The sequence below is a fragment of the Triturus cristatus genome, chromosome 10 (assembly GCF_964204655.1).
Source record: "Triturus cristatus chromosome 10, aTriCri1.1, whole genome shotgun sequence".
Taxonomy (NCBI): Eukaryota; Metazoa; Chordata; class Amphibia; order Caudata; family Salamandridae; genus Triturus; species Triturus cristatus.
Genome location: NC_140593.1, coordinates 1,083,387,218 through 1,083,412,673, shown reverse-complemented (window position 1 = coordinate 1,083,412,673; position 25,456 = coordinate 1,083,387,218). Strand labels below are relative to the sequence as shown.

Here is a 25,456-nt window from a genome sequence, read left to right as displayed (position 1 = left end):
CTTAACCACAAACACACACAATTTCTTACTCTAGCTCTCTTTTCTTTCTCTTTCACCATTATTCCTTCCTCTAGGTATTATTCTTTCTATTCTATTGCTGTCCTCTCATACTGACTCACTCTTTTTCATATATTTATTTTTTCACCCCTTCACACACCCTCTTTACCTCACAGATTCATTCTCTATCTTTAACCTCAATGCGTATTTATATGTACTGATTCCACCCTCTATCCACACAGTTTCTAATATGCCCCATTACCAAACATTCAGTCTGACCACGGAATATAACATCTCTTCATTCTTCCCTACTACCCATCGCCTACTAGTTTGATAATTCAAATACTATTTCCCAACATCTACCTTCCCATTATTTATACCCCCCCCCCCTCACAAGAAAATAAATATATAACAAATGAGCATTACAACAGGCAGGAATAGGTTGCCAGCATTACAAACACAAAACAATAGAATGCATTTTTTGTGGGTTTTTAAAAAAAAATAGGATCATTCAGTAGTATATAAGGAAATAGAAATGCTTATAACAATTTTTTATTATAACTTTTCAACAGGTTAGACAGCAGCCACAATATTCTACAACATAACATTAACACATTGGTAAAGCCAATAGCCCTAGCTAAACACTTAAAAAGTCCCAATGGCGAGGCCTATTGGCCATGCCAATGCTTGTTAACTACTATTGCTGATTTTCAACTCTGACAATGCACTGAGCCCTGCTAACTAGATCTCAGTGCCAGTGTTCCTTCTCTAAAATAATATGAAGTCTAATTGTTCTACAATTGACAAAGGACTTTAGCACCTCTCTAAGTTCCTAGTAAATGGTACACCAGGGACCTAGGGCATGGGTATTATACAAGGTCCCAAAACGGCTGCAGCATATCTTATGCCACACTAAGTGACCCACATACAAATTCTACAAAGGCTGCCATTGGAAGCTGCGTGACATGGTGCAAGCCATGAGTGAAAACAGGACATGACACACTCCTGTGTGTCATGCCAAAGTCACTGCATCTAATATATGTAAGTCACACCTACAGCACGCATTTGAAACCTAAGGCAGGGTGCATTACATTTTATGTGACGATATAGCTGCCTGAGCAAATATGCTCATGTGATGTCTAGTTCCATTACTAGGTACTGCAAGTGAGCAGGGAAGCCATCTTAAGGTATGTACTGGGCACTGGTGAAAACGAGTTACCCAGCTACACAATGGTTTTACTGAAACCTATGGTGTTTGGTATCAAACACCTCGTATTAATAAACCCACACGGATTCCAGTGATGGATTTATTAATATATGCACCCAGAGGGTACCTTAGAAGTACTCCCCTAAACACTATTGGTCCTCTAGTGTGCTGGCTGACTGGTCCTATCCAGCCTGCCACCACAGACAAGTTTCTAACCCCTGGGGGTGAGAGCCCATGCTATCAGGAGGTCAGGAACAATGCCTGCACAATCTGACAGGAGGTGTGATCACCTCCTCCAAACAGGAGGGATCGTATATTAGCATGTCAAGGCAGGGAGCTTCAATGAGCACACCACCTTTTAAATGCAACACAGGCTTTCCCTGATATGGAAAATGCAAACACCTGCCCTGGGCCCATCTGGCAACAGGACAGGTGGGAAAAGTAGCCATGCAGGAGGTGTGTTGCAGCCAGGCTGGACACACCTCTAGAGTGAACAGCTTGAAGTGAACACGAAGTTATGAATTCCACAATCTTGTGTGTGGTCGAATTAGGAATTCTGGGACTGGGTGATGCCTACTTCCCAAAGGAAGTGGCCATATAGGGGGTGCAGTGACCACCAGGGGTAAACAGCTCATTGCCTACTACCCCTCACTCCCCTTAACGCCTCTAAATTGAGTATTTAGGGAACCCCCTGATACCAGGACATGAAATTTCAATGGACACAAAAGAAGGAGTGGACAAAGAAGACTGCTGAATTGAGAACGGAGGAGCTTGACTGACCTGGCGCCAACCCTGCAGGCTTGCCTGCTGTACCCGACCCTCATGGAGCAACCTACTTTTCCAGCTGCTAAGCAGGTTCCAAAAAAACCCAGAGGGCTGCCAGTATTTCACCAATTGCCAAAGAGGCGCTACTCCCCTGCAGCCGCAGGCACCAAAGACGCAAGACCCAGTTCACCAACCTGCCGTTCTTCGGGACTACCAACGCAGCAGCTGCCCACAAAGAGTTAGCAGTGCTCCTACAAGTCAGATCTGTCCTCCTTCCAAATGTGCGAACACAAGAACTGACCAGAGACGCACAACACCAATACCTGGGGTACTGAAGCCCTTGCAGCAACCAAGGCTTGTTGTGTCCAGTCAGGACGCCAAGGTCGAGGAGAATTGACCTGCACGTCGAGGGAATTCAGGGGTTGTGAGTGGCCCACCTGTCCAGTTTTGATCCTCTGCAGCAAAGACCAAGACAAAGAGTGACTCCTTGACCGTCACCACCAGATGCCTCAAAGTACCTACGCACCCGCGCTCCACAGCCAGAGTCCACAGGAGGTGAAGGTGCCAATGCGGTCCCCAGACCCACAGGAGCTAAACCCATCCAAGAGATTGCCCAGACTGGACATCCAGCTTCCGCCTGCAGCCTCTTTCTGCAGGCCCCCTCCAACTGCGAGTGACTCTAGCACCAAATCCAACGCCAAAAGACACCATAGCACCTGAGCACCACAGCCCGAGGAGAAGTGGACCAACAGTGTCCCTACGTGCCCAAGGATCTCAAGGGTTCAACTCACCTGTGGGTTTACCCGGACTGGTTCCCCAGTTTGCAGCTTTTTTCTGACTGGACCGTTCCCTATTGAAGTAAATGGGATAACAGACACTGTGACGCACCTCTGCACCCGGACGCCTTAGAGCCTCCTGAGGTGACCTGTTGCTTGCTCCCACTACCACAAAGGAGAGCATTTGGGGTGACATTGTGCCTCAGAAATTCCTTTGGGGCTTGCCTGGACTCTTTACACTGCGTACCTCTTTTTGGTCCACCAAATAAAGAGCCAGCTTCCTACGGCCTGAGTGTTGGCACCAAGTCATTTCCTGGTCTTCGGTTCTTGCTTTTGCGACTCTTCAGTGACTGTCTGCTTCTTTCAGGTCAGCAGGAGCTGATTTTCTGGTGCCAGGGGCTCTCCTAAATACTAGTTTGAAGAATGTTAAGGGAGTGTAGGGTAGTAGTCAATGGGCTACTTACCCCTGGGGTCACTATGCCCCCTACATCACCACTTCCTGTGGAAAGTAGGCATAACCCACAGTTCTAATTCCGCCACAAAGATGGCAGACTTTTACATTGTGTGTCCACATCAGTTAGCCCACCTTAGGAGTGAAACTAGCCTGAGGGTGAACACGCCTCTCTGACTGATAATTTTCCCACCTGTCTCAGCGCCAGCTGGGACCTGATTGGGGGTGGCATCACCTCGGAGGGAAGCCAGATTTGCATACCAAAGGTGGCGGGCTCTTCAAAGTCCCCATCTTGGAATGATAAATTACAGGTCATCCTGCTGTAGAGGTTGTAAAATGAAGGAGGCTTTGTTCCTGACCTCCTGAGAGCATGGACCTTCACCCCACTGGTGGTCAGAAACTTGTATGTGGTGTCAATCTGGTCAGAATCAGTCAGCTAGCACACTAGTAGCTGGTAGGTTTTCAGGGAGTACCTCTAAGGTGCCCTCTGGATGAATGCATTAATAAATCCATCACCGGAATTAGTGTGGGTTTATTATTACAAGATATATAATACCAAACAACTCTAGTTTCAGTGAAGCTATCATGTAGCTGGTGAATTCGTTTTTATCAGTGTCCAGTACATGTACTTTTAATGGCTCCCCTGGCCACTTGCACTGGCAGTAATTGAACTGGCCAGCACAGGGGCATAACTGCTCATGCAGATGTGTCCACAAATGAAGCATAGTGCACCCTGCATTAGGGCTGTAAGGCCTACTGTAGGGGTGACTTGTCTATAATGCATGCAGTGTCTGCAGGCATGACACAAAGGGAAGTGTGCCATGTTGTATTTTCACTTTTGACAGCACAAAGACACGCAGCCTGTAATGGCAGTCTGCAAGATTTAGGAGAGGGGTCCGGTAAGGTGGCACAATTCATGCTGCTGCCTGTTGAAAGGATGGATTGTAGTCACGAGGGAAACCAAAGTAGAGGTTTATTGGTAAGTTACTGGATGGTAGTTACAAGTAGATAAGTTGTTACAAGCTGATTGATCGCCAGTTCATTGCCAGTTCATGGCCCCACCAGGAGCTGCATCTTTGCTGCTCAGCCCACTCTAACTGTCATTTCTCCAGTCCACCAAACACACCAACATTCCACACAGTCATCAGGCATTCCAACATTCCATACACACACACATGCATACTGGCTAAGCAGCAGGAAATGTAAGTACAACACACCCCTTAGGGACCCTGTTTAGTATCCCTGCCCTAGCTACCTGGGGTACCATTTACTAGGGACTTACAGGGGTGCCAAGGGTATTGCCAATTGGGGGAACAATTGTACTGTTTAGGGAAAGAGATCTGACACTGGGGACTCGGCTAGCAAGCAAAAAGTGGGGGTGACCATGTCAAAAAGGGGCATGTTCCTACAGTAGTAATTGTGAAAACTTAGAATTGTTTAAGCATTGAAAAAAAAGCAAGATTAATAAAATAAAACAGCAATGATACACATCTGTCAGTTCATTTTTGAAAATTTCCTATTTTACTGTTGTTCTCTGTGCCTTCTAGGAACGGAGGGGAAAGGGATGGAGGCAGGTAGGTTGGCTTTTCTTATTTGTAATGATTGTTGCTTAAATTGGAGCTGTTTAATGTTCCTCGTATGCGGGATCCCTAACTTGAAGTTTTGACACCCTTCGACCATGTGTGATTGTTAAGAGACTCTTGTCACAAAAGAAACAGTCTGTGGAGGGGGTGGCGGGGAGGAGATCATGCCCATTTAAGGACCCATAAATTATATATAATAAATATATTAGGTAAGGAAATATGTGTGAGTGTGACAAAGTCAAAAACCCTTGGGTTTGTGTGGGCACACATTAGTTGTTCAAGACGAGAGGGGATTACTTTTGACTTGCATCATTCTTGAAACAAAGAAATATTTGCCACCCAGTGGAACACATTTAAAGGTAAGTTAGGGCATCTGAGTAACTATAAAGAGGAGATGTACTTCTGAGCACTGATAATCATGGGACTTCTGGAGACTGCTGATGAATGATGATCGAAGTAGTTAAATCAGGTAATTCAGATGATCTGAGACGGAAGCCTAAGAGTTTTGTCGAGAAAAAAAAAAGAAAAATAGCAAGAAAGAAAAAAGAAGAGGAATATGCACTCTTGGAGAGTAAAAAACCTCTTGATTAATCTGAAATGGTCATACCTGCGACTAATTCCTTAAGCATTAGGCTGTGGAGTCGCCTTAACTTGTTGGTTGCTCGACAGACTCTTGCAGCTTTGCAATTTTCACTGGGCATTCTTCCCTCTCATGCTTGAAGGCAACAATGTGATGTCATAAGTGTTGCCATGGCAACTTTTCTACACCAAACATTTCTATTAGTTTTAGTTTTCTTAAAGAAATATATCCATTGTTTGAGAGCTGCTAACAAAAATCATGTATTTTAATTTAATTTAACTAAACTGCGATTCTTGCAATTGTTTATCGTTTGGCGAGACCTGGGGAAATACCAGTTTGAAATATTGTCCCTGGTCACCTCATTGTACAACAAGGAATGAACAAAAGTGAAATTATAAGTTTGTCTTGTGGCCACCGATGTGTTCTTATATCTTTTTAGATTTAATCCTGATTCAGATATCTTTAAACCATATCAAACAAGCATTTGCAATGCAACAGGTCTCGCATTTACAAGAGTTTGAGCTATTGGCATTGTAAATAACAATGCTTTTTATGTGTTTTTGTTTTAAAAACAGATAAAGGGCATTGTCATTTACAATGCCAATAGTTTGAACTCTCGCAAATGCGAGAACTATAGCATTGCAAATGCGTAAGGAGAGAGCGGGTCCTGCCTTTTCCTGCTGGCAAGAGCAGGCAGGACAAAGTTCTTTGTGAAAACAGTGCTCGGAGGTTGTAATTAAAGCCTACCAAGCAACAACAACACGTAACAGGGGGTTTCGCCATGAGAGGTTACAAAATGGGAAAAGGTGTTACTAAGGAGGGACTACTAAGCCTATTGACTAATGAAAAACCACAGTTTACAGTGGACAATGAAACACACGCCAATGAAAAAACTGGGCAGAGAGTGGGAGGAGCTTCACGCCCATGCCTTAATACAGCATACCTTGCAGATCAGCACATGCACTGCCCAGGCTCGACCCAAAAAGAAGTAAGCATGGGGCTCAAATCCTAGCCAGTACTAAATAGTTTTTTCATTTAAATTGCATTATACATTTTGGAGTTCCATTGCCTCCTGGAATCCCGTGACTCTGGTCCTGAGGCGCAAGATCACTTCTTCTTTCTCTGCAGTCTTTTTTACACATTGTCTCCTCATGGGTCTTGCTTTTTTACCTCTAGGACTGTCGATTTCAATTCATTTTATGAACGTTTTTCAGCAAGAAAATGTTTAGCAATGGGATCTGTTCCAATTCTGGATTTGTGCTCCCCAAGTCTTTTTTCTTGATTCACTTCCCACAAATAGTTTTCTACAAAAGCAAATTAGGTCATAGATAACATTTCTGGTGTTAAAATTTGCATAACTGCACAACCTGATCATTGTATGTTGGTAATTAAATTCCTCACCTGTACCTGCTTGATCACAGCAGGTGAAATTGCCACATGTGAAGTGTCTAGAAAAGCTCTTGTGGTTCCAGATACATGGAATAGCTTTACTGTCATCTTTGATGCTCTCAAGGTGAGCTCTTATTAATTCATCCTGAATGCTTCTGTTTTTCCTCAAGAGAATATTGTTTCTAATGGGCAACTGAGAATGCGCAGTGCATGCCAATTTTTGTTAGCAATATTCTTAAAATCCTTGGTTTTAGGTGAGAAAGTGGAAACGCATACCTTGGGTTCAGTGGTAGTCTTCAGTTTCCTCTCCAGTAATGAATCCCTCTACATAAATCGTGCTCTTCTTTCCCCACTTAGAGTCGATTTTGTGATAACCTTCCTTTTTTAAGTTTTTGGATGTGAATATAAGAGTTTGTAAATGTAGGACACTGGGTTTCAGTTGCGGTAAACCCCCACTTTTTGCCAGGCTACTGATGCACTCTGACTTGATGTGCCCTGGGTTCCTGCCAATCAGATTCCCAGGGCCTGTGTTCTTTCTCAAAACTGTACCTTGTACCCCCAATTGGCACCTTTCTGACCATATGTTAGTCCCTTGTAAAAGGTACCATGGGTACCAAGGGCACTGTGGCCAGGGAAGGCCTCAAAGGGCTACAGCACTTATTGTGGCACCCTTAGAGGCCCTGTACCTTTACACACACACACTGCCATTGCAGGCTGCGTGTTTTGGTGCAGAACAAAGTGAAGAGTCAACATGGCACACATCCCTGTGTGCCATGCCTACAACCTACTACCCTGGCATAGGTCAGCCACCCCTCTAGCCGGGTGCACTATACTAGTGGTGAGGGTACAGGTGCATGAGCCCTGTACCCCAACAGTGTCTAGACCAATTCTTAGACATTGTGAGTGCAGTGATGCCATTAAGAGTATATGGTGCTGGAGGTTTGTCATTACGAACTCCACAGCACCATAATGGCTTTACTGAAAACTGGGAAGTTTGGTATCAAACTTCTTAGCACAATAAACCCACACTGATGCCAGTGTGGAACTCAATGAAAAAATGCACTCAGAGGGCATCTTAGAGATGCACCATGAAAAATAACCAGCCTTTGGTGGGTTCCCTGACTGGTACACACCAGCCTGCCACCACGAGACATGTTTCTGAACCCCTGGGGTGGGAGCCTTCTTTCCCCCGAGCCCAAAAACAAAGCCTTTCCTGGGCGGAGGTGGTCACAACTCCCACCGGCCAGGAAGAGCCCTCTGTGGCAGGGGAGCTTTAAAGGCCTTGTCCCCTTTGTAATGCGAACCCCAGCCTCTCCTGCTATCAGGAGCAGGCTCCCTTCCTGTCTCTCTCTTTTTCAGCAGGAAGACAGGCGGGAAAAATTAGCACAGCCCAGAAGGTGTGCTCACCTCTGCCAACCCCACACTTCCGGTGGGAAAGGCGGGATGAACCCCACTCTTCAGTGCCCCCTATTGGGTAACATTGGGCCTCAGCACTCGGCCGCCCTAGTGCCGCTGAGGGGGTTTCAAGAATGCATCTTTGACCCTGGATGAACGCTGGTTCTAACTCCAGAAAACCAACTCCTAAAACAAAGTACTTACCTATTAACCGATGACTTCATTTTTCTCCGTAGGAATACATTGGCTGTTTTTCGTTGAAAAGTGTTTGTGTGGAGTTGGTTTATACTGAACATTGAAAAACTGCATATGTACTAAAAGTGAATTACTTACCTTTTATCTAGGAGATGTGTTAGAGTGATATCTAGGTATATCACACTGATTAGCAAACGTAATCTGAAAAGTCATCTAAAAAGTAATGTACATCGTAATCTGTAAAGTAACTGAAAAGTAATTTCAAACTGTTGACTTACCGGTAATTCAACCAACTGCATTTGAACCTGCATTCAACTGCAAATCACTGCATAAGATTTTGCAAAGTATTATTTCACTTACCTGCACCAGGCTTGGCTTGGTTTTAAGATATAATATAACTAAAGCACAAGTTACTTACTTGTGTAAGAATATATCTGTAAGAGACATTAGTCAGTGATAGATTCCTTACCTTAGAATATCCCCAGGCGTCAGACTGGATCCGGAAAGTTTTCGTTAGCAGTACCCTTGCGCGTCGGTAGGCGTCGTAATGCGGCTCCGTGTACGTCGCTGGCATTGTAGTCGCCGAGATGACGTCGTCGGAGCTACTTAGACGCGCCCACGCGCGCTGACGTCAGTTCTGTACACAACTTTTCGGTGCCAGAGACCGACTACTGGTGCAACAGAACTAGGGCCCTGAAAGGGATTACCTGAACCCTAGAGAACAGTTCGAAGAACAGGGAGGATGGGCGGGCGGTAAGGAATCTATCACTAACTAATGTCTCTTACAGATATATCGTTACACAAGTAAGTAACTTGTGCATCCGAAAGAGACACGCTAGTGATAGATTCCTTACCTTGGTGGTGGGTCTGCAAAGTGAGATTACACCAGAAAGTCACGGAGAACCGAAAGACCAAAGAAGCCGTCTCTCTGGACCTGACTGTCAAGGCAATAATGCTTAGTTAAAGAATGCAACGAAGCCCAAGTGGCTTCTTGACAGATGTCTTGCAGGGGGACACCGCATCACAATGCTGTAGTGGCTGCCGTCGCCCAGTTTTAGCTGTGCACCATGCCACAAATGTTTTCCACCGACCGGCGTATACCGTTTTAGTGGAGGGACGCCTGGCTACCAGGATCACATTACAGACTTCAGGAGGCAAGTCAAATGGAATCAGCTGTCGCCGCTCAATCTCCACGGAAGGAGGTGGAGGCTGGACAGGTTCGGGTGGAGGACTGTCCCCTGCAGCTGCGACAGGAGGTCCTCCCGAAGAGGCAGCCGGATCGGGGGATCCACGCTCATACTGAGTAGCTCGGGATACCAAACTCTTCGAGCCCAGTCCGGTGCCACAAGAATGCCTTGGGGCCCTGTCGCGTCTGATCTTCTTCAGCACTCTGGGCAGAAGTGGTATAGGCGGAAAGGCGTACAATAGACTCCACTCGCGACGAAAAGCATCTCCGAGTGAGTGCTGCCTTGGAAACATCAACGCGCAGAACAGCTGACATTGCGTGTTCTCTTCGGTTGCAAATAGATCTAACCAAGGTTCTCCCCACTGCTGAAATAGACCTTGTGCCACTTCTGAGTGCAGACGCCATTCATGATCCAACATGCACCTGCGGCTGAGTTCATCCGCCCTGGCGTTCAGGGTACTCCGCCAGGTGTTGAACCATCAAGGAAATCCCTTGACGTTCCAGCAACGTCCAGAGACGTAGAGCCTCCACGACCCCACCCAGCCTTTCTTGTTGCAGTACCACATGGCGGTGGTGTTGTCTGTGAACACCTGCACTACTCTCCCCTAGACAGAGGGAAGGAATGCTTTCAGTGCAAGTAGGATCGCCCTGAGCTCCAAAAGGTTCATATGGAGCTTGGACTCCGCTGGAGACCAGAGTCCTCTGATCTCCGCCTCTCCCATGTGGCCGCCCCATCCCAGGAGGGACGCGTCCGTCACTACTGGGTGCTCTGGTTGGGGAAGGGAGAGGGATCTGCCGCTGACCCAACGCTGGTCCGTGAGCCACCACTGCAAGTCCTGTGCAGTGCCCTCTGAGATCTGGACGTAGTCGGACAGATTTCCCCGATGCTGCGTCCACTGGAACTTCAGGTCCCACTGCAGAGCCCGCATATGCCATCTGGCATGATAGATCAGCAGGATGCAGGAGGCCATGAGGCCCAGCAGCCTCAGGGTCTTCCTGACCGAAACCCAGGACCAGGGCCGAAAGATCTGAATCATAGCCCGAATGTCCCGGACTCGCTGTTCGGGAGGATAAACCCGAAACTGCACCGTATCCAGAACCACTCCGATGAAGAGGAGCTTCTGAGAGGGAATCAGGTGCGACTTCGGCACGTTGATGGAAAACCCTAGCAAATGCAGGAGGTTGGCCGTAGTCTGGAGGTGGGAGACGACTGCCTGGGGTGAGCCCGCCTTAAACATCCAGTCGTCGAGATAGGGGAAGACTGAAACCCCCGATCTGCGCAGATGAGCTGTGACCACCGCCATCACTTTCGTGAACACCCCAGGGGCGCTGGTAAGGCCGAAAGGGAGCACGGTGAACTGAAAGTGCTCATGGCCCACCGTGAACCGTAGGTAACGCCGGTGGGCTGGCAGGATGGGGATATGAAAATAAACAACCTGCAAGTCCAACGCTACCAGCCAGTCTTGCGGGTCTAGGGCAGACAAGACCTGAGCAAGCGTGAGCATCTTGAACTTCTTCTTCCGGAGGAAGAAGCAATTGACGTTCCGGAGGTCTAAGATAGGAGGCAAACCTTTGTCCTTCTTTGGAACCCAGAAGTAGTGGGAGTAACAACCACGACCTACTTCTGGTGTCGGAACGCGCTTGATGGCCCCCTTGGCCAAGAGGGCTGCAACTTCCTGCTGGAGAAGTGCCAAGTGATCCCCCGACATGCAGTGGTACTGAGGTGGCATGGCTGGAGGGGTAGACTCGAAGGGGAGGGAGTAGCCCTTTCAGACTATTTGCAGAACCCACCTGTCCGAAGTGATGGTGCGCCAGTGGAGAAGGTAATGGCGAATCCTGACGTCTGGTGGGTCTGGAACACCGGACTAGGAAGGTTTTGAGGCAGCGTTGGCGGGGGCGGTGGTGAATTGACCCACCTGCTGGCCCCGGGAACAACCACGGCGGGCCCCACGGCTGCACTGAGACTGCGCAGGCCTGCGAGTCTGAAAGGAATGTGTTTGGGTGCCTTGACCCTGGCCCCGATAGGAGCGAAAAGTGGACCCCGAAGGGGTGCGCGTTTTAGCGAGACCCAAGGACTGGGCCGTAGCCCGAGAGTCCTTAAAGCGTTCCAGGGTCTATCCGCCTGGTCACCAAACAGGCGTGTGCCATCAAATGGCATGTCCAACAAAACGTTCTGGACATCCCCGGAGAAGCCAGTCGTTCTGAGCCAAGCGTAACGGCGGAGCGCCACCATTGAGGAAAGTGTCCTGCCAAGTGAATGGGCCGTGTCAAGTCTACAACGGATAGTAAATTTAGCAGCATCTCTCCCGTCGGTAACAGCCCGGGAAAGCACCGCCCGAGCTTCTACAGGGCACTGAGGCAGCACCTGTGCCACAGTGTCGCACACAGAATGTGAATAGCGGCCCAACAAGCACGCAGTATTCACCGCCCGCAACCCAGAACTGGCAGAAGTTAAAATCTTTTTCCCACACTGCTCCAGTTTCCTAGATTCCTTATCCGGAGGGGCAGAAGGAAATGCGCTTGGCAAGGCAGAGGCCTGGAAAACCAGACTCTGAGGCATTGGGTGTTGTGTGAGAATGCTGGGATCGCCGGGCGATGGCGGCGCGCCACACCCTTATCCACAGAAGCCCCTGTGTTGGGTTTGTTCCAGGTGCTCAACAGTACTTCAGTAACTGCGTCATTGAAGGGCAGCAGCGGCTCCGCGGAGGAGGACGCTGGTTGCAGCACCTCAGTCAGGAGATTGGTCTTGACAGGTACAGAGGAGAGCTCTAGGTTAAGAGCCTCAGCCGCCCAACGCAACACCAAAGAAAAAGTCCCAACCTCCTCCGTAGCCACGGAAGAGGGGGACAGCATACCAGAGTGTGGCGAGAAATCCAGGTACTCTGGACCTTCCATATCACCCTCCCAGTCCAGCTGATCCTCGCATTGAACTGCGAGAGGCTCCCAGTACTCTCCTTCGCCCACCGGTTGTTGAAGAGGCCGGTAAGGACGAGGCGCCCGGGGAAAAGGAATAAACTCCCCACCAAGAAATGGAATTGGGGGGGGGGGGGGGGGGGGGGGTGTAATGTGCCAATCCCAGTTCGGCGCCGGGGCCGGAGGCGGTGCCGAGGCCGGAGACTGCGGCGCTACAGGTATCGTGCCGGGGCCAAAGGCGGCGGCACGGGGGCAGAACCACCCAACTGGTCCGCGGGGTCCGAAGGCGCTCCGGAGGGACCCGAGGGGGTCAAACAAACGGCTCATGGCTGACACGAAGGCCTGTATCTCATCCGAAGTCGCGTGCGGGCCTGGAAAGGGCGGGTAGGCCATAGGCAACAATGGAGGCTCCATCGGAGGAGCGACTGCCCCCTCCCTCCACCGCGTCCCGCGACCGGTGAGGGGTAGATGAAGAGTGACGTCACTTCTTCGACTTTTTATGGCGCCGTGATTTACCTGTCCCCGATTCCGACGAGCGATGGTGCCGGCTCCGCGGCCGGTCCCTCGACCGCCCACGGGAGCGGGACCTCGAAAGGTGCGGAACAGATTGCCGGACCTCCAACAACTTTCGGGAACGCCTCGGGGTCATGGGCGTGCCCCAAGCAGAAGAGACACACGTCGTGCGGGTCCGCCACCGACATGTTCCGACGGCAGGCCCTACAGGACTTAAACCTGGGCATCCCTCTGCACCAGGAGTCGATCACTCGACAAAACAAGAGAAACAAAGTTCTCAGAAACCAAGTTAAAGTAATAACTAGGAGTACCGCTCTCTCTCGGATCTGCGCTTGCTGGCGGTGAAAAAGAAAGAACTGACGTCAGCGTGTGTGGGAGCGTCTAAGTAGCTCCGACGACGTCATCTCGGTGACTACGACGCCAGCGACGTACGCGGAGCCGCACGACGACGCCTACCAATGCGCAAAGGTACTGCTGACGGAAACTTTCAAGATCCAGTCTGACGCCTGGGGACATTCTAAGGTAAGGAATCTATCACTAAAGTGTCTCTTTCAGATTAAAATTTTTGATACAAACAAATTGGTTTGAGTTCAGTCTTTGAGTGTGTGACATCATTTGCTGCCTGAGTGTGTACAACAAATGCTTAACACTACCGTCTGATAAAGCCTTACTGCTCGCCCACACTACCACAAATAGAGAGTAAGGTGCTATCTACTTTAACCTCTTCATACCTTTGGGGTTCGACTGGACTCTGTGCACAATATACCTCACTTTGGTATAGTATATACAGAGCCAGCTTTCTACAGTAAAGTACTACTCCGGTGCAATTCTGTCTGATTTGAAGGAACTGAATAAAGAGGAGATTCCTTGTATGGAAACCTTTGTAATTAAGCTAGCTGTGTTGTTGGGGTGCCTTGTGTGCAAAGTTGAGAAAACAGTGTCTTCTTGTTCTTTGATCCCAATGTCCAGAAAATGGACTCTGTGCGAGCTTTCATGCACTGTGAATTTGTTATCTATTAACAATGATCTAGCCATTTGCCTGTACAATACGTCTCATGCACTGGTACAAACATTACGGCAAATTTGGTCTATTTCAAAAAGAACCCATAGAGGAGCCCTTCTTTCTTTCATTACTTTGATGACAAACTACTTGGAATCATGGTATCCCTACTTAAATGTACATATCACTGCAATAATTATAAAATCAAACTGATAATGAATAACGTTTCAAGATTAGCCTTTCTTAAACTATGTATACTAGATTGGAGAGACTGATGAGAACAGACATGCCTCTCTATCAGAAGCCCCAAAAAGGAAAGCCTACATACCCTCTCCATGGAAAAATAGGTTCAGTGCCGTATATCTGGGGTTCTTCACTTGAACCAGCATGTATGTGGTAAAGTGTGGCAGCTTTATGCTGTGTATGTGCTATGTATTACAGCTTTAAGAAGCCATGTGTTAAGTGAATGATGGCAGCACAAGATGGAGGTTACTATTCAGGAGGCCTTGTGTATGTGACAACTTAGATGTAGATTTCCCTGTGCAGCCTGTCTGATTGGGCTGGAGGAAATCATATTTACACCCTATCAAGCGGACACTCTGCTTGAGGGCAAAAGGCCACACAAACCAGGCTTTGCACCTCTGGGAGCTCTGCTCTGAGATCTTCTGGAGATAACAGGAGAATTCTGATGGTCACTGTCTAATAAACATCCTGTTTCCTCCTACTTTTGTACCGTGCAGGAAGCAATCGGAAAATACAGAGACCACACTCAGAGGTTTACATAGTATCTATCCAAGTACATAATATTTTGCCCACTTGCTCACAGCCCCCGCTCCTGCTTCTTGGAAACTGCCTCAGAATACGTGGCTTGTTAAGGTTAGCCAGAGGCATTGATTTTCACAAAGCAAAGAAAAAACCTTTGATTTGCTCTGCCTCCCAGCCCGTTCTTTCTTGAACAGGATATAAAGTGATATTTCAACACCTGTTCCTTATATTTATCTTGATGTCTGTAGATGCTTGACTCTAACAATTGAGAAGGATGTCAGACTGAGAAAGAACTTTGTTCGTTCCTATTCAAGGGCAGGACCAAGTGTTTGGACTCTAGAAGCATTTCCGCTCATGATTTGCATGGAGGAAGAAGGCGTTGTACTGCTCAGTGAAAAAGTCAAATGCTGACCACTGACCAAGTGCACTAAAGCAAGGTCCAATGAATAGGATCATGCATTGATGCCTTCTCTCAAAAGTGAGCAACACAGGGGCCACAAGAACCTTGCAGGCCAACTGGTCAGAGCCAAACTATAGAAACCGGCTTTGCAATATGGTCAAGGACCTTAAGGACACATTCCACGACTGCACGGATTGCTCGCCTCAATCATCCTGACCCATCCTGTACCATCTCAGATATGAACCTCAACAGTGGAATCAGCTTCCCAGTTGACCTTCACTCCATCTAGCCTCTGACCAACTTTAAAATTGCACTCAAGTCTCACTTACTCAAGTCTCACTTACTCAACCATGAGAGAAAAGGCATGGATTTTGTTCATCTCAACGCTCCCCCTATCTCTAAATAATATAAATAAATTTAGACTAAATATATGTTATTGTTAATCTTTGTACTGTCTCTCATACATCATTTACATGCCTCATAGCCATCTTACTTAAACATTTTCCAGCTAAACTGTACTTTGATCTTGCCTACTGTGTTACTGGTGCTATGCCCAGTGTTTCTTGTTAAAATGCTATTTTGGTTGCTCAATCAAATAAACTGTGGTAACCTTTATCACCCACTCTTCTTACTGCCCCAAGAAGAGCAAAATGATGCCCCTCTCTCTCACTCTCTCCAAGTCTAACAATTACATATATATAGCATTTCAAAAGGTGTTGCTGGACTTTAACAGTAAATCTCAGTTGACAATGGGAACCAGTGGGTGCCCCAGCTACTTGAACATTTCTCCTGTATTCACCAGTTTGTGAGAAATGGGTCTGTAAAATGGGTCTGTTAAATGTGACCTAATGTGGCTGCTATTTTCATCTCGGGCACCAATAGACACCAGGCTTTGGCACAGACCATGGAAACCATCTGGAGTTGTCATTTTCTGCCTCTGAGCTGTATCCAGTGCCCTCAATAACAAAAAGAGGATTCCATGGTGCCTTGATAGCTAGTCACTGGAACCATAGACTCCCGGACTAGTTTTTGGGCTATCCAGAAACTATTAATTTCCAGTCAGTCTGGAATCCCAGTCCACTTATGGGAGGTGGGTTAACAGATGTTTATATAACATGGTTTGGCCTCACAACATGTGTGTCAGATTCTTAGCAACCTTAGGTCATTCCCAATTAGTTGCCTCTGCTTGTAGTCAGATACAGTGGAAAGACTAGTAAATATAGAAAACGCGTCATAGACTAATCCATACATTTGTCACATTCTTTCTGGGACTTTTGGTTTCATTGACGAAGGACTGTAAACACCACAGTAATTAGTACAGACCCAAGATGGGCTGAAGATTGTAGAGAACTCACGATCGGCATTACAGAGAATACACCCATTTTCTATCTATTACAGTGTACTACCACGTAAGCATTATACAAAAAGGTTGGATTCCTGCTACAATTTCAACCGCCTTACTTTAATTACCTGCAAAAAAGAGCTACTGCTGTACATTAAGTTTGTTTGGGATTATTGGGTCAAATATTATCTGGGTTTACTAATCTACTACTATCTCCTGAGCCTGGTACTGCTAGCTCTATATAGCCTTTAAGAGTTAAGTGTACACTTAGAGGCTTTTTTTAGGGTTTGAAGGAGCAGAAGAATGCCGAACAATTGTGTTCATTCCATGGTTTCCCTCATCTCTTTGGAGTAAGAGAAAACGCTGGGTAACTCCCAGCAGGTTTTCACTAGCGGTAACTGTAGGAAGCTGGCTCTTCATATAGGATACCAAAAAGAGGTATACTGTGCAAAGAGTACAGGAATCCCTTATAAGTGGACAGGGGCTTGCTCTAGCAATTTCAAGTTGCTCTTAGGGCGTAGTGAGGTTATGCAGCCTTAGGCTTATCAGAGAGAAGTGTTTAACATCTGCTGCATACACACAGTCAATAAATGATGCACACGACTCAATAAGGAGAGCCACACCAATTTATAAAAATATATAAATGTAGGCACCTAGAGCATCAAAATCAGGTAAATACGTTTCGTCATCTAAATATTTACCATTTTCAAAAGTCGACACAGTGCAATTTCTGAAGCTGTAATGTTATCCTATGGAGGAAAGGCATATTCTGCGTAAAGGTACTTTACAGCGACTTACAGGACCAATCTTTCGGACTTAAGGTGAGTATGGGGCAGGGTCAAAGACAGCATCAACAGGTCACCTCGGGCAGCTCTGGGGCGCGGGGTGCAGTGGTGCAATACAGCGTTGGGTGCCCCGTTGAGGTCAATGGGGATCGGTCCAGTCAAAAAGAGGCTGCAATAGGGGTTATAGAAGAGCCCTATATACAAACCCTAAACATCAATACCTTTCGGGCCCAACAGCCCAAACACTCGCCCTGTGACTAAGAGATTGGGATGGTACACCAAAGTGACGCAAGCTATGCCCCTACTGGAGGCTGAGAGATTGGGCAGACTCAGCTCTAGGCTTTGACAAGTGGGATACTATAGGTATTTCGAGGGTGGGTGACCTGTGGGCAAGGGGAAAATAGTCCCATTCTCCGATTTACAGAAAGAATACGAAATGTCAGATGCGGAGACATTTAGATACCTACAGCCTGTGACAGCCTTGCTCAGTTTTTTACTGACAAAATTGAGAACATCATCATCAATCTGGCAATGCCCCCGTCACACACCTATCCCTCCCTTCCCGTAGTCAGCCCCACCAATTCTGACTCTTCGAGGTCAGCCTGCCCTCCTACGTATAGGCTACTGGCTTTCCCCCTTATTTCTCAAACCGAGTTTGAAAAAGTTGCACAGGGCATCACCTCGGGATCTCCCCTTGATCCTCTGCCTCCGAAAATCTGGAAAGCATGTGGGCACGAACTATTTGACACTCTCCGGATGATCTGTAATCAATCCCTCAGCTGCGGCTTCGTCCCCCGCTCCTGGAAGCAAGCGCTTATCACCCCGCTACTAAAGAAACCCACGCTAAACCCAGAATGTTTATCCAACTTCCGCCCCATATCACTCCTGCCTTTCCCGGTGAAGGTGCTCGAACGTTGGGTCAGCAAATGCCTCTCAGCCTACCTCGAGCAGCACCACATTCTGGACGAATTCCAATTTGGTTTTCGCCCAGCCCATGGCACTGAAACTGCTGTGCTCACTGCCATGGAGGAGCTTCGAATGCGCGCAGACAGGGGCCAAGCCGTGGCCCTGATTTTATTAGACCTGTCTGCCGCATTCGACACTGTTAATCATGGGATTCTGCTCGAGCGCTTGAGAGAGGCAGGGATCGACGGCACGGCCCTGATCTGGTTTCACTCCTATCTCAGCGAAAGAAAACAGGCCGTATCCCTCCCTCCCTTCCAATCGGTTTTTTTCCCTGTCCCTCACGGTGTCCCCCAGGGTTCCTCTATCAGTCCGATTCTCTTTAACGTTTACTTGAAACCACTGGTCACGTTAATTAAATCACATAACATGACCACAGTAAACTATGCAGACGATACCCAGCTCCTCTTCTCTTGGGAAGGCGAAGATTCCATATCCTTGCAAGCATTCCATGAATGTCTAAGAGACATTGCGAGCTGGCTGCATCAGAACTCCCTTCACTTCAACGCCTCGAAAACCGAGGTGCTGTTCTGCCCTGCGAGTCGTATACCCCGCCCTCTGCCCGCTGAATTCTGGCCCCCGGAAAACTCCAACAACCCGTCACCTGTCACTACTGTTCGCAACCTGGGCGTCATGCTTAATCACCAACTGAGCATGGAAACGCAGGTCTCAAGAACGGTCGCCACCTGCTCTGGCCTTATGCGCTCGCTGCGCAAGGTCTTGCCTTTGCTACCTGCCTCCGCCAGAGCACTAGTAGTCAGGTGTACTATTCTTAGTCGCCTTGACTACTGCAATGCCCTGCTGCTCGAATCTCCTGCGACACTACTGGACAGACTCCAACGAGTCCAGTCGGCGGCAGCCAAACTGGCTCTGGGATGGACCAGGAGATCCTTGGCCACCGCTGCACTGGCCGAGCTGCACTGGCTGCCTTTGAAGCAACGCGTTGCCTTCAAGGCCCTCTGCCTGGTCTTTAAGGCACTACATGGTGCAGGACCCAGACCTCTTCAACGTCTGTTCTCTTGGTACACTCCCATCAGAACACTCAGGTCTACAACTGCCTGCCTTGTGAGAGTACCCAGATGTAAGAAGGCCAGAACGGGGGGAAGATCGTTCAGAGTAACTGCAGCCAAGCTGTGGAACAGTCTGCCTGTCGACATCCGTCAAATCCCTCATCTCCTCCCCTTCAGGAAACGAATCAAAACATGGCTCTTTCCTTCACCCCTTTAGACCGGCCAGCCACAGTCTTTTTCCCCCCCCCGGCAATAAACCCCCGGAGTAGCTACCAGCGCCAGGATACCTGCCAGGTGACAGCCGCGCTTTATAAATATTTTAAATAAATAAATACAAATATGACACCCTCTGATGTCATCCCACATGACAAAAACCTACCAGAGGCTTCTCCTCTGGGAGACAGATCCCTAACAGACTACATGGACCGAAGGGCTATCTCCATGACATACCAAAAACTTATCAATAACCTACCTACTTGACCCCCTTTCGCAACTTCGCAAACTTTAGCAGGAAGACTTGGGGAACCTAGAAGATGAGGACTGAAAGGAAGCGCTCTACTTCCCACGGAAAGTAGCCATAACATTGTGACTGAGACTGATACAGTTTAAAATATTTCATAGATCATATTTTTCCTGTGGTACCCTGGTCAAGATTGGAAGAAGAGATGACAATATGTGTAATATGCTTTGCATGCAGGAGGGTACATTCTACCATATACTATGGGAATGCCCAGCCATCAAACTTTATTGGGAGGCTGTGGTGTCTCAGATGTGAGATGTGTGTGGTGGGGAACTTCATCCGCTGCCTAAAATATGTCTTCTCAATGTGTGGGAGGCAACAGACTTGACTCACATGGAGCAGCTCTGGTTCACCCTGGGACTGACAATTGTGAAACAAAATATAGCCCGTAAATGGGGAGCAGAGGAGACGCCGACGATAGGGGAATGAGAACGAGACATGGACTGGCGCATGTTAGCAGAAAGGGCAGTCTACGAAAGCAGGGGGTGCCCCCGGAAATTGGACCGGATACAGGGCAAAAGGAATGCCCATAGGGGCGGTATTTGTATCTCGCCCTCCAGTCGAGTGAGCAGATCCAGCTGGGAAGGGAATATTATAGATGAAAATGGTGAACAACTGTAATGGGTTACTGATGGTTTGAATTGAATGTTGAAAAGTAATTCAATATTGGCTTGTCTAATATTGTGGCTATACTTAACATCTGCTGTATGACTACCTAAGTTTAATAAAAACGAGTAGAGAGAAAAAAAAAAAAAAAAGAGGCTTCAAGCTGGGACTGGGAGACCAGTCTGGCTGAATCAACAAGGAGGAATCGGGTCTCACGATGCTTGGGGACGTGGGGACACCTTTGGTCCTCTCCTCCTTGGGCCGGGGCAGTCGGGTGCAGAGGTGTCCTGAGGTGTCAGGTTTGTTTCACTGGAAACACTCACGGTTGAGGGGGCCTGCACTAAGAGGCTGCAGGTGGTGTCGGGAAGTCCACAGTTAGCAAACCCAAGGTGGGCTTTGGCTCTAGAGAGTCTGGGGACCACACTGGCACGTTGGCCTCCTTCAACTCGGGCTAGAGAACACGGGTGCAGGGGTGTTTTCCGGTGTTGGACTTTTGACGGTCCGGAGTCTTCGCAGCTGTTCTGCGGTGCCTGCAGGATGAAGAGGAGCAGTTCCGCCACACCACAAGAGTTGCTGGGTCTTTGGTGAAGGCTGGCAGTCCTCCCAGGTGTTTTGAGGCACAGGCAGCTGCAGGACAAGTCGTATTTAGCGCAATTGTTGAGGGCAGCAGACAGGGTTGGCGCCAAGTCAATTGCTGGTCTTCTGTTCTTGCTTTTGCAACTCTTCAGTGTCTATAGTCTTCTTTCGGTTCGGCAGGATCTGATTTTCTGGTGCCAGGGGCTCTGTTAAATACTAGATTTCTCAGTGTTATGGGGAGCGTAGGGTCATAGTCATGGGCTACTTACCCCTGTGGTCACTGCGCCCCTTATATGACCAATTCCTGTGGGAAGTGGGCATAACCCTATCCCAGAGTTCCTAATTCTGTCATCACAAAGATGGCAGACTTTAAAATTTCGTGTCCACATCAGGTAGCATATCTTAGGGGTGGAACTAGCTTGAGGGTGAGCACGCCTCTCTGAATACTAAGTTGGCAGGGGTTTTGCGGTTCCTCAGGGCAGAGCTCTTCGGTTTTAAAGTTGGTTTCTTCTGAACAGGTCCGCTGTCCACTGGAGTTCTTGATCTTTATTGAAGGCAGGCAGTCCTTCCAGGGTTTTGGAGGTCGCTGGGCCTGCAGGACAAGTCGACTTTTGTAGCAGGGGCAAAAGGCAGCAGACAAGCCGGCAGGGTTGGCACTGAGTAAGTCACTGGTCCTCCTCCTTTCTTTTTGTTGCGGGACTTCAGTGCCCGGGCTTCGTAGATTGTCAGGAATCCGATTCAGGGTCTGGGGATGCCACCAAAATATGAGATTTAGGGGCATTACAGAGGAGTGACAGGCAGGGACCAATGGGTCCCTTACATGGGGTGTCTACACCCTCTATTAAGCCACACTCCTGTGGCAGCGGGGCATAGTCCTAGCACTAATTGGATAAGTCCCATGATGGTGGACACTGAAAATGTGCTTCACTTTGCCTCCAGCACCTGAGAGGTGGAGTTGGCAAAGGGGGTCAAATCTCCTATTCTCACTTAGTTTTGCCACTGGTTCTCCTGCCAAAAGTGGGGGTTTGAACAGGGGGCAGCCATCTGCTGCTAGCAGCAGAGCCTGGGGTCGCATTACGAAGACAGCAAGGCCTTCAAATCTTCCCCTCTGGCGCATTGTGCCTGCCTGGGGGAGGAGGTGTGACACTTCTGCCCAGGATGGGCTTTGTTTCTCGCCTCAGAGAGCAAGGGCTCTCACCCCAAGGGTCCAGAAATATGCCTGGTGGTGGAAGGCTGCCTAAAGCCAGTCAAAGACCACACCAGAGTTGGTAGGTTTTCAGGTGGCACCTCCGAGGTGCCCTCTGGGTATATGTTTTAATAAATCCAATACTAGTATCAGTGTGCTTTTATTAAGAGTTGTTTGGTAACAAACACTCCTGGGTTCAGTGAAGCCATCATGGTTCTGGGGAATTCGAGTTGTCAGGTTTCCAGCCCATGTACTCTCTGTGGCTTCCCTGTCACTCACAATATTAAGAAAAGACTTGAATATTGTAGGGGCATATCTGCTCATGCAGATATGCCCACACCTGAGATATAGTGCACCCTGCCTTAGGGCTTGTAAGTGCTGCAAGAGGGGTCACTTACCTATATCTTAGGAAGTGCTGCTTGACATGGCACACAGGCAGTGTGCCTTGTCGACTTTGTCATTTTTCTCTGCAGCAAGGTAAGCAGACGGCAGTGGCTGTTTGCATGGCCTTGGTGAGGGGTCCCTAGGGGAACCTCGTCAGTCCCATTGCACTAGATACCAGGGGTACCATCTACAGGGGACTTACAAGGTGGTCTGAAGTTGTGCCAACTGTGGTACAGTTTTAGGGTAAGAACATTGGTACTGGGAACCTGATTAGCAGGGCCTCAGTACTCTACAGTCAAAGTTGCATCAAAAGCCAGGCAAAAATTGAGGGGGGCGTGGGGGGCTACTGAACAGAAACCCACTTTCCTACAGTAGTGGTGACGGCTCCCTTCACGGCCGTGAGATTCCCACCCTGTAGGCGGGATCTCCAAATATTGCAGGCAGCCTTTCAGGGGCTAAATAAAATCCTAGGTCTCTAAAGGAGAATTGGGTAGTATCTGAGGCCCTTGGAAACCAGTGGCAAATGACAGTGCTCAGAATGAACCATGACTATCGAACACCGACTGCTGCAGGACATCAAGACATGACCTCACAACCTCTGCAAGAATAATGTGAGAGGATCAGCCTCTTTACACAAAGATTTTTAAATAGTATTTTCAACTGGAAAATGTTATTCTTTGAATATTTCCTCTCTATGTTCAAACGGTTCTGCTACAGGAGTGGTGTTCTTTGTCCCGGAGGACCCGTTTGGTTTCCCTGTACTTTGTACTCACTACCCTCACCTGCACTACCAAGTCTCATGATTGCTATGAGTCTCCAGGGACTGCAATCAATTTATTTGACAAACTGTGCACCCCTTATTCCATTGGAATAAATCTGAAAGATTTCCTTTAAAAATCAACAGCCCTGCTCATATGATATTTACAATATTTTAGTGGAAATCAACAACTTCTTCAAAACCACAATTCCCCTTCACTAACTTTCACTCTTAGCCATTTTCCATAGCATAGTTACACCACCAATTAACAAAAGCCATAAAGGGATAACAAATTAAAACATATAGCACAGATTTTTTCTAATTCAACAAACATTTAGTGTGTGAGCACAAATATCCCCACAAAAGAACCTAGTATGCTTGTGCCTTTGCTCCACAATGAGGTTACTTTTGACCAGAAAACACAGTGATCAATAGCAGATAAATGTAATCAGATTAAAAATAATTATTGAAGTAAACTGGAAAAATATGGTCAGCACTCAGACAGTGAATTGTACTGCGAATATTAATGAAAGCGTTTCTGTAGATGTTCAAGTGCTTCTAAAGTATCAAAGCAGACAGTTATGAATGACCTGCTTTTACTAAGCTTGACATTTTGCATTATATTGTTTCTAGAAGCGGTGGTATAGCATCTGTGCACCTACTTAAGAAACTAATAGTAAATAAGCACAAGCATCCGCATGGTTTGGGGAAAATAAAGGATCACTAACCTCAATGACTCCTTCTGTTGCAAATATGTTGGGTTTTATTTTTGCCAGAAACATCAGACTCAGATAACAGATGGGGTCTGGTTTGGCTCGGTTCTGCTTCAGCTGCTTCACGGCACCACACAGCACTCCCTCGATTCGATCATCATTTCCTTCTGCCTCAGCAGCTTCAATCTCTTCCAGAAGAGTAGCAGGGTTAACTGGAGATGGGTAAAAGGTGTGAAGTGTCTGTAAATATACAGCTCAAAGGAGGGTGTATGCATCTTATCAATGCCCTTCCAAACAGCTTTTGAAATCGCTGTTGAAGATGGCAAGGAAACAGCTATCTACCTGTAGCCAAAGCTCTCCAATATGACCATGGACTACAGATGAACATATCTGACATACTCTTTTGTTGGCTGAGTAGAATCTTGATATGTTTTTGCTAAAGTCTTTAAACACATTTACACCACATCATATGTGACTCTACAGAAGGCATCTACATTGGAGTTCTATTGTTACAGGTGAATAGATGTTTTCTCAAAAACAAAGAGAGGGTGAGGGACTATCACTCTTGTTCCCCCAGATTAAATCAATTAAACAACAAAAGAGTGACAAGGGGATAGGGAGCAAAAAAGAGGCACGGGCAAAAACCAAAAATATTTGTTAAAAGAACCCTCACTCACCAACCTAGTTGGTGACATGCTTCATCATCGGGTTCCCACCAGAGAGGCCGAATGCCTCTCTGGTGTGCTGCGACGCCTGTGTTACAGCGGAGCGGGTTTCTGGTTGTGAAGGGGAGTGAGATTAAAAGGTAAATGATTTTAACCAATGACAAGTTTATTCTTGGCAAATCAAAAACCGATAAAAACGTGAATTGGGCAAGGTCTGGCCAGTGATGTTGACCAGGGCTTGACCAATTTTTAGGTCGACATGTTTCTGCTTATGGTGCTTAATCGGCTAAGCTTTCATCAGGACCAAGGGAGTCCCCACGGCGGTATGCACACTCTAAGGCGCACCCTAACCTGTGGAGATCAAATGGTAAAACTCACGGTTTTACCCGGGAGCCTCCTATATATCCGGGGCTCAGAAAGTTTATGCTGTTGTTGTAACTAACATCATGGGTCCGGGAGGGGGGTAGTGGGCTATAGTATTTCCATGCTCGCACACTCCCGCGATCAACCTCGATCTGTCCTCCTCGGCCCGGATGTTAGTTACAACAACAGCATAAACTTTCTGAGCCCCGGATATATAGGAGGCTCCCGGGTAAAACCGTGAGTTTTACCATTTGATCTCCACAGGTTAGGGTGCGCCTTAGAGTGTGCATACCGCCGTGGGGACTCCCTTGGTCCTGATGAAAGCTTAGCCGATTAAGCACCATAAGCAGAAACATGTCGACCTAAAAATTGGTCAAGCCCTGGTCAACATCACTGGCCAGACCTTGCCCAATTCACGTTTTTATCGGTTTTTGATTTGCCAAGAATAAACTTGTCATTGGTTAAAATCAT

The 25,456-nt window shown here is 47.6% G+C and overlaps 1 protein-coding gene across 1 annotated transcript in view; it reads right to left on the bottom strand.

Moving 5' to 3' along the window:
* The window catches only part of INTS1 (integrator complex subunit 1), a 625,364-nt gene that overhangs the window by 540,017 nt on the left and 59,891 nt on the right, over positions 1 to 25,456 (bottom strand). The window contains exon 4 of the mRNA XM_085629257.1: positions 23,973 to 24,169. Coding sequence (XP_085485383.1) covers positions 23,973 to 24,169 — 197 coding nt within the window. The remainder of the gene's footprint in view (positions 1 to 23,972; positions 24,170 to 25,456) is intronic.